The sequence below is a fragment of the Pseudochaenichthys georgianus genome, chromosome 11 (genome assembly GCF_902827115.2).
Source record: "Pseudochaenichthys georgianus chromosome 11, fPseGeo1.2, whole genome shotgun sequence".
NCBI classification, from domain to species: Eukaryota; Metazoa; Chordata; class Actinopteri; order Perciformes; family Channichthyidae; genus Pseudochaenichthys; species Pseudochaenichthys georgianus.
In genome coordinates this window covers 30,268,840-30,278,391 of record NC_047513.1, presented here as the reverse complement: position 1 = coordinate 30,278,391, position 9,552 = coordinate 30,268,840, and the positions used below count along the sequence as shown (strand labels likewise).

General features: G+C 41.2%; 1 protein-coding gene across 1 annotated transcript; it reads right to left on the bottom strand.

Annotated features, from left to right (window-relative positions):
• Positions 1-5,052: 5,052 nt before the first annotated feature.
• Positions 5,053-7,312, bottom strand: marcksl1b (MARCKS-like 1b). The gene is made up of 2 exons (XM_034094411.2): positions 7,012-7,312; positions 5,053-6,115 (listed from the first exon to the last, which is right to left on the bottom strand). Exons 1-2 carry the CDS (start codon positions 7,096-7,098, stop codon positions 5,528-5,530), a joined length of 675 nt encoding a protein of 224 aa, XP_033950302.1. The 5' UTR covers positions 7,099-7,312; the 3' UTR covers positions 5,053-5,527.
• Between the last annotated feature and the right edge of the window lie 2,240 nt (positions 7,313-9,552).

Below are 9,552 nucleotides of genomic sequence, written 5' to 3'. Positions count from 1 at the left end.
ATCCCCTTGGAAAGAAGAAGACATACAGAAAATGTTATCTTCATGACAAACTACATTCAAAAACGTGCCCTTTTATTTGCAATCGTACATACTTAAATTTGTCACAATTGTATAAAACAGGATGAACCAGTCCTTTATTGAATCCACCACTAAAATAAAATGTAGTTTGATTGATCAATTTGCTGAACTGTGACTATATGCTACTTAAAATATAGGTTTCTCAGCATGTGAGATCGTATTCAAGGACCAGCGGGTCAGAATGAATTATTCTTTAATTTGTGTTTATCTTTAGACACAAGTAAAAATGTACAACAACCAACATTAATACAAGTGTTTAACATAACATAAACCATCACACTTCTACTTCCAACATACAATGTGTAGACGTGCACGTTGTTAAGAGTAGGCTACTTGTGCATAACAAAATAGTGAAATGCAATTCAACATAATAGCCCTTATTTACTAGAACAACGATCGTTAAATAACCAAACTGAACACCGGTGCATCGGTCCTCACTTCTCGGAAGTTGGTAGCAATTTGGGGAAACATTTGTGTTATAAGCACCGGGTAAATTAACGACTTTTCTCGTCCCAGTATGACCAAGTTCTCACATGCAGATGTCAGACTCCAATTCAAGTTTTGAATTAAGTAAGGAAATTGTTGTGGGTATTAGAGAATTCGTAATAGAGATAAACACCGGGTCATTTCGAAGCTAGCATAGCATAGCAAGTAGCTAAATCAGGCTGTTTAATCAAAGCTAATGATAGCCTGAAGCTAACGATAGCCTTGCTAGCAACCGGCTAGTTAGCATTGGCCCGTGCTGTGCCGCACATCTTTTAAACCCATGCGTTCAAACATGTTTTACGCACTGTTAACGGAAACTTCCATAATACAACAAAACTGATGTTTTAATAGATATATTTACCGTCCATAGTAATAGCAAACTTTTTCTTTGTTCCTTGAGACAGCGCCATTTTACACCAATTAGCACACACTCACACGGTTCCTCTCTCTCCTCACCAGGCAAGCCAACTAGCGCGGAGCTCCGTCACCCAATCAGAGGCGAGCACCCGCCCGGATGGGAGGCCGGCCGGGGTTACAAACAGCACCCCCCCGAGGTTGCAGCTACACTAGACGTCTAGAACTGGGGCAGAAATGCAGGTATTTTAATTCAATGACGCAGAGATAGTGTTGTAATTTGAAGTCCCCAGCCATTCATAATCATTTTTGTCAAGGTTCAAGGCTTTTATTGCCATGTGTACATAACTACAGTGTAGTTATAGCAATGCAATTCTTAGGTCACAGGGGTATCTTATTCCATCATGCGCAGATAACATCATGGCAGTGTAATAGTGGATTCCTGAAGTGCAAAATCAGAATTAACTGAAAAAGCAATAACAATGTTTAATTATCTGAGCAGATAGTAGTGGAAACGCCCGTTTTAATTCTGTATATATTTTTATCAGCACATGTTCTAGATGTATTTAAGGTATTTGAGAAGGACGGCCCTGATTGATCAAGACAAAAACTGTGAATGAGTGTAGGGCCAATTTAACATCATCAATTGTCCATTGCCAGATTATGGTTGGACAGAAGATGCCAAAACAATTAATAAATATATAATTTGAAAAATAAATAATAATTAATTTACCACTGAAATACTTGATGCAGACGTGTATTTTTAACATTGTTTGTGGTCCATGTAATGGCATTTTAAATCATTCATCAAATCATTTATTTATGTGTCTTTTATTCCAGCACCCTCTGTTCTGAAAACACCCTAACATAGAATAGATATGTAAAATGTTTATGGTGTACACAATGAGGTTGATTATGCATATGAATGCAGGCATATTGAGAAAACATTCCGGCAGTGGCTCAGTCAGTAGGTGCTTGGACTGTGAGCTGTAGGGTCGCTGGTTCAAGTCCCCGAGCAGACCTAAAATATGGAGTGTGGACTGCTACTTGGAGAGGTCCCAGTTCACGTCCTGCCATGCCGTGGTGCCCTTGAGCAAGGCACCGGACAACCCCCTTGCTTCCAGGGCGCTGTGCAATAGCTGCCCACTGCTCCTAGTACTAGACTCCTGGTACTAGGATGGGTTAAAAGCAGAGAACACATTTCACTGTGTGTGCTGGGTGACCATTACAGAGGGTTTCATCCCTCCCAATTCTTCCATTCTAAAACAGACAATAGATGACCCTTTGCGTGGCACTTCCCACTTTATCCACCAGGAGGCAGTGTTAGCTCACATGTTTACATCCAAATCTCTGCAGACCTGTCATCTATCGCTGAAAGAGAAATGCAGATCGGTGACAGTCTCATGTATAGTATGCTATAGTATGCAATGCAAACAAAACATAGTGTATAGAGGGTTATCATAACAATTGGAAGATATGTTTAAATGCTAATAATGTGCACTTTAATGGACATTGAGGAGAGTTTACACAATGTAGGTATGAGAGGTGAGGATTGAGCTCTTCTTAAAGACACTTACAATCATAAAAATGTAATGTTTAAGCTTAAGAAGTGTTTCAAGGGGCAGAGAGCTGCATAGCCACTGCTTTGTTTGAATAATACTTTGAAGTCTGGGTTCAAATGTAGCTCCAATCTCAACTCATCATATCACCATGTGAACGAGGTCAGTTTACCCAGAGCCGGACTGCTGCGTTCACTTTGTCTATGGAAGAAATACTGTAGATGTGGAAGGGGGGGAGGGGGGGGGGGGGTGGATGTAATGGTGCTGATCTCAGGGCCATAAGACTAATGGAGGGCCAGGGGTGATTGGAGCTAACATGGACGTGTTGGCGTGTTCAATTACCTCCACACCAATCACCTTCAGTGAGTCTTGTTCCACGGGGAATCACAGAATGATCCATGGGACGTGTTGAGGGGGGAGTGCCGCGTGGGTTACTATAACAACCTAATCTCATATCAGTTCAAATACATGGTCATTATGTACATTATTAGTGGTGGATCAGTGTTGTTTAATAATTGATGTTTTTTAATGGTTGAGGGCAGAGGGCGTGCTGCAAGTCAAAGGTGACTTGATTGTAATGTATGTTTTATATTTAAATCCAAAGATGTTGTGTTCTAAAGGCCCTCCAGGCGAATCTGCAGAATGAAACGTAGTCAAGCGAGTTTGATTTTGAGGCAGTTGTACTCGACATGAATACCTCAAGTATATTACACTAATCATTTTGAAGGCAAATGTCGTGTTTTTAGCAGATTGAGATTGTTATTCATGAACACAGATTTCTTGAACTAATTAAATATGGTGCATTTTCCATAGGATAAGCTTTCATCAGCGTATACGGTATTAAAAAGTAAAAATCTCCACCTTACAAGCTACAACATTACATCAATGTAGGTTACGCATTTCATTATACATAATTCAGGACATTTGAATGAACAAGGCCATTCTGCATAACGAATACTTTGACTTACGCTACTCAAAGTTCATTTTGATGTTGATGCTTTTGTACTTTTACCTGTGTACGATTGTGTGTAATGTAATATGTCATAACACTTCCTCCATCAGTGGAAATGTGGGATTTGTGATATCTGCGTATATAAACACATCTGATTTGTTTGAAGCTATGACCGAGTGATTGGCAGTCCAATAATTACATGAAGTCATGCAGAACTTAGCCATTCATATTTTACGAGTGGCACTAAGACACTTTATTACCTCCCTGTAATGTACACGTTTCCTTCTGTACTGTAACTACCTGGGGTTCAAATGATTTGCTAATGTCACATCGCTCAGAAAATGATGTTTTTTTGGGCACATTAGGGCCAAATGGTGTCGTTGTGCTAAATAACAGCCACGAGGGTGATCATTAAACGGGTGAAATGTAGTGTAACGAGAAGACAAATTACCTATCATGTCAATCTAGCCACATTTTCTCCTGTGTTCTCTGCTGAAATATTATGTGTTTTAGTGCTTTTTATTTAACCTTATGAAGAATATGTTATTTCATCTTTTAAAAGTTTCATATTCTTGTTTGAAATTAGTTTTTTTAGGGCAACAATAGGAAAAGGAAGTGGTGTGGCTGCTCTAATTAAAGCTCATATTCAGACACCAGTTAGTTAATGACGCACCTGCCTTGTTAGTTTCAATTGTGCAATAAGTGGATGACTTACACTGTTTTTCTTACACTTTCCTGTCTGGCTCCAACTAACGATTATTTTCATTTTTGATAATTGTCAATGAAAAAGTAAAATGTGATGTATTTTAATTTGTTTTATAGGTCACAAACCCAAAGATGTTGTGTTTTATATAATCCAAAACAGAAATAATCCTTATATCTCAGTATGGATTACCCTGCCTGGAATTTTTGACTAATTGATAGGTCAATTAAATGTCATTATTGTATTTAAATGTCTTGTTTTGTGGGTCCAAATTCCAAAGATATTCCGTTGTATATGAAATAAACTAGAAAAAGCAGGACATCTAAATGTGATCAGCTGAAACAGTATTATTTCATGTCATCTTTGCATGAACAATCACTTACTGATTATCAACCAATTGATTAGTCGACTTATCGTTGCAGCTCTTCAATATGTTTTTGTTTATTTGTAATAAAACGTTCAGTATAATATCCAAGCTTTAGACGCTCTTAATTGCAGTATTGTACTTAAAATGTAATGCATGATGTGAAAGACCATAAAGACACAGGTAGGTAACCAACATTTATTTACCATTATCAACTTTACAATAAAACCAGTAACATCTGTCAACATTAGCAAAATAAAGAACAGAAATCAATCCAATGTATTTACAGAGACAAAGCAGATTCAGGCTCACATACGACAGGTAAACGACTCTGCTTCATATCAAACCGCAACAGTGAACATAGCAAGCTTAAGTGTTCTTTTTTCATAGTAAGGTAAAAATCAAAGTTGTCTATTTTTTTTTATTTTCTTTAAACAAACAAGTAATAGCTTCTCTGAATCTTTAACATGGTTCTCTATAATACACCACAAAATACTTCAAATTTGGGTTAAAATATAGGAATGTAAAAAGTTGGCAAGTCTCTTTAATTTTCTGATTTCTTTTTTTTTTTTTTTTTTTGCAAACAGTCATTTCAAGTGGTGGTGTCCTAGTATGTTATCTAGCTTCTTCAGCAAGGAGGCATCTTTGATTTGCAGATTTTGTGGGAAAAGATGCCATCTTTCTCCATCCGTCTATACGTCAGGGTGTCATTAGCTCGCTTTCTAGCTTTTAAAATCCAGATTTCCACACGGCGACCAGCCCACAGCCTAAAACTCAGTCCGGGTCCAGATGTCGAGCAGAAACCAGGGAAGTGATCTAGTGAATCTAGTCTGTCGTCTTGTTATCATGACGAAAAAGTGGCACGTCGAAGGAGTCTCTCACATACATGTGTATATATTTACATATACATATATCCATATACATATGTATACATATACACATATATATATAAATATATATATATACTCTTAAATTTTCTCTCTCTCTCTTGAAAAACAGTTCACCCAGTTCATTGTGAGATAAACGTACAATCACTCCTTCTTTTCAGAGGGAGCGGGGGTCGAGCTGCTCTCCTCTGCTGGTTTCGTGGCCTCGGGGGCCGGGGCAGCTTCCTCTTTGGGGGCCTCCTCTGCTTTGGGAGCCTCCACTTTCACCGGAGCCTCCTCTGCTTTGGGGGCCTCGGCAGCAGCAGCAGCAACAACCTCCTCCTTCTTCTCCTCCTTCTTCTCCTCCTTCTTCTCCTCCTTCACCTCCTCCTTCTTCTCCTCAGCAGGAGCAGCAGCCCCGTTCTCAGCCGGTTTCTCCTCGGCGGGGGAGGTGGCGGCGGCGGCGCCTTCCTCCTTCACAGCCTCGCTCTTCTTGGTCTTCTTCAGATTCAGCTTGAAGTTGAAGGACTTCTTCAGGGAGAACTTCTTCTTCTTCTTCTTGGGAGTCTCCTTGGCAGCAGCCTCTCCTTCGGGTTTGGCGGCGTCTCCGTCTGCAGCGGGCGCCGGCTCGATGGCGTCTCCTGCGGCCGCCTCAGGCTCCTTCGCTGCCTCAGCCGAGCCGTTGGTGGCGGCGGCGGCGTCTCCATCAGTCTTTGTGGAGACATCACCGTTGGTCTTCACATGTCCATTCTCCTGAAAAAAGGTTGACACAAAAATAAGATATGAGACAGAAAATCACGTTTGAATTACAAACAATCCTCTGTGCAGATGTCTAGAAAACACAGAGGAGGGATTTTAGAAGTGCATTTCTGCTTTCTTTGCACAGCGTCGTCGAGCTCATCAATTAACCACCGTGTCGCCTGGCTCAGAGGCGACGCCTTGCAGTACTCTAATCTCGCGATAGGCGGCGGTAGCTCCTCACACACCGCCTGAGGTACCAGACAGACATGGACTCAACAAAGACAAGACCGGAGCTCTTCGAAGGAAGACTGTAAAAACACTTCCAATTGAGGTTTTCCTCCAAAATAACCAACCTGGCAAGAACATTGCCAACTCAAGTAACGTCTTTTTAGTGTCCTTCATTTCGAATTAAATCAATGCAAAACATGTAATAATGGTTTGAAGAATTAAATGCATGATTAAATGTGACTTTTTTATCACCTTTTGATGTCAAATGAGCCAAATCGGTGTGCAGACTAACAGGGAGGAGTGGTGCCTACGTGCCATCGCGCTGCCCCCCACCCCCCCCTCCCCCTTTAATGCCTGGCATTGTCAAACGTGTTGTGCGGATTTTGGGTAAAACCTCCGTCAAAAATAAACACATTTAACATAAATGAACTAAACCGACACAAACAACACGGACGGCTATATGGGTTTATTTAGTTTTTCTCTGTGATTAATCCATCAGCAGGAGAAAGCGAAGCTTAAAAAAAGCCCCTCCTGACTTACCCAAACCTCCTCACATTCAAGTTGTATCGATTCAGCGTCGACTAAAACATTTAAACTAATGTTTTCATACGAGAAAACCAACTTTGATGCATCTGCAAGTATCTCATCTGTTGAATGGCATTTTAATAACGTGTAATTACCTGTCCGTTGGTTTTGACAGCTGCTCCGTCCGCGGCAGCAGCGCTCGCCTCCGCGGCCACATCTCCTTTGGATGCTTGGGACCCCATTGTCTTCTGTGAGTTTTTCTAAAGCAAAAGAAAAACTAAAAAAGAGTGTGTTTTTCGAAGTTAATCCAAACTCCAGTTCGAGATAAGTATCCAGTGGTGAAGAGATGAAAAGTACGGTGTTTTTGTTAGTCTTCAATCGCCTGTTATTCCTTTCCTGAGCTCGGACTTGTCACCCCGGTAGAGAGAGACCCTCTAAACTCAACACTGGTTGAACGCAACGCTTCAACATACAGCAGGTTCAAGGCGCCACCCGTGGGCGGGACCTAGCTGGGGTTAGACCAATCAGCGTGCAGTCTGAGGGCAAGTCTAGTCAGCTCTGGCCAATCACCTCTGACTCCCTAATTGGCCCCGCCCCTCAGGAGGACCCCCAGCAACGCCATCCATTAAACACAGCAGAATTCAGTGTTTAACAGGCTTCAAAGTAAAAAACACCACATTTAAACATATAATGTATCTTAATGAATCATCTATTGTCCTTAGTGTGTCTGCTCATGTGTGCCAGTGCTCATTTATTTATGTTATTTGTTGATTATTCAGTTAAATATGAGGAATATCTATAGGACATGTTTACAGTACATTACATGTTATTTAGATGATTTTTCCAAGTTGATTGACAACTATGAAGATACAAAGTCAAAACAGCAGGAAACCTACACACACAGCAGGAAACCTACACACACAGCAGGAAACCTACACACACAGCAGGAAACCTACACACACATTCACTTTGAATAAGCCACACCATTATGTTTGTTAGTGCTGTTGCATTAGCTTTGATTAAGAAACTACTTTTTTAGTGCTACATACGTAAAGGAGGAAAAAGCCAATTCATTTGAGGTACTATAGGTGTGTGTGTGTGTGTGTGTGTGTGTGTGTGTGTGTGTGTGTGTGTGTGTGTGTGTGTGTGTGTGTGTGTGTTTAATGACCAAGATGCAGTCAAAACATGTGGGGTTTCAGACTGCGAAAGACGAAGTAGTAACTCATGTGGAAGTAGTAAGACTGATGACTGCTTAATTGTTTATTTTAACTGCGTGTGTGTGTGTGTGTGTGTGTGTGTGTGTGTGTGTGTGTGTGTGTGTGTGTGTGTGTGTAGTCTACTGTGTGTGTAAGGACCTTGAATGCACCACTCCACTGAGTGCTCAGAGGAGCTCTTGTAAACATATAGGAAACACTGTAATAGCCATGACTGCATCAGTTATGAAAATAGCTCTATTGACTCTACAGTATTTACTGAAGCAATTCATCTACTCTGCATTTATATTGACTGATACTGTGGCGGCTACTTACGGTTCCTGTCATGAATGATTGAGATTATTGTCCAATCGCTGCCTTTTGTCAATGAAAATGTGTGTGGTTTCCGTCTCAACATGGTTTCAATGTATATGAAGCACTCCCCTTGCAGCAGTTTCACTCTGCAGAGAAGTTTCCCCGCTTCTCTGTTTTGGTTTCAGTATCAGTACAGATGCTTACAGATCTTAAATTACAATATGATTCAGCACTTAGTCTCAGCCAAATAGCTAATGCATTCTTTCGTCATATTTGTATAAATCCATCAGTCAGGATCCTGTAATTAAAAGACAGGGTAATGACCGAAGAACCCAGTTATATTGATGTTGAACATGTTGATTTCACATGCCCTACCAATGCATACCGTCCTCCAGAACACCTGTACAACCAACTCAACATGTGACAGACTTGCATCAGCTGTCGCCGGTCAGTTCGCTCAGCAATGCCTCAAAATAAGTGAGTTATGATGGTCGTGCCTTTGTGGTCTCGCTCTTTCAGAAATGCCAAATATGTGGCGGACGATGCGAGACAACAACTGGGACAAACAGGTGAACAGGTAAAGGAAAAGACTATTGTTATTTTCTTGCGTTCACTTTCCCCTTATCTCAAGGACACTCTCGACCAGTCTCCGCCAGTAGAAGCAGCCGAATAGAAAACGTTTTGTGAAACAACTGTGAATAAAATATCGTTCGACGTTGTGCTCCCGTCGGTAACAGGATCAGCATTGGGTCTAACCGCGTGTCACGCCGTCTCCTCATGTCTCAGTGACTGGATTTGTTGTTCACTTCCGCTTGTCAACAACATACCAGGAACAAAATGTGTCGATGTGATGATCATGCACATTCCACGTTTTCTCGCACACACATTCCTCGCAACAGCTGTTAAGCCCACAAATCTCAGTTACGGTGGGGAGAAGACTCTACTGTTCAACGTCACAAATTGTCGTCGCCGCGACCAATCAGCCTAATTGATTTCGCAAGACTCGGGAACATTGGAATGCGTGTCAGCAGCTCGTCCTGATACCGAAGCTGTCGGCTCTCGACATGGAAGTCCACACACTGTGGAAAATGTGTTTATAATTCAGCTTTGTGGGTCTTTCGCGGTCCATGCGTAGATTTCCATGCACGTGGGCAACTGCATTGTGTAAAGACAACAATTGATCTGCTA

Excerpts from the sequence above, each read along its gene's own strand:
- marcksl1b (XM_034094411.2), bottom strand. The coding sequence starts at position 7,098 with ATGGGGTCCCAAGCATCCAAAGGAGATGTGGCCGCGGAGGCGAGCGCT. Across the intron at positions 6,116-7,011 it reads CTGTCAAAACCAACGGACAG|GAGAATGGACATGTGAAGAC; the intron begins GTAATTACACGT and ends ACCTTTTTTCAG.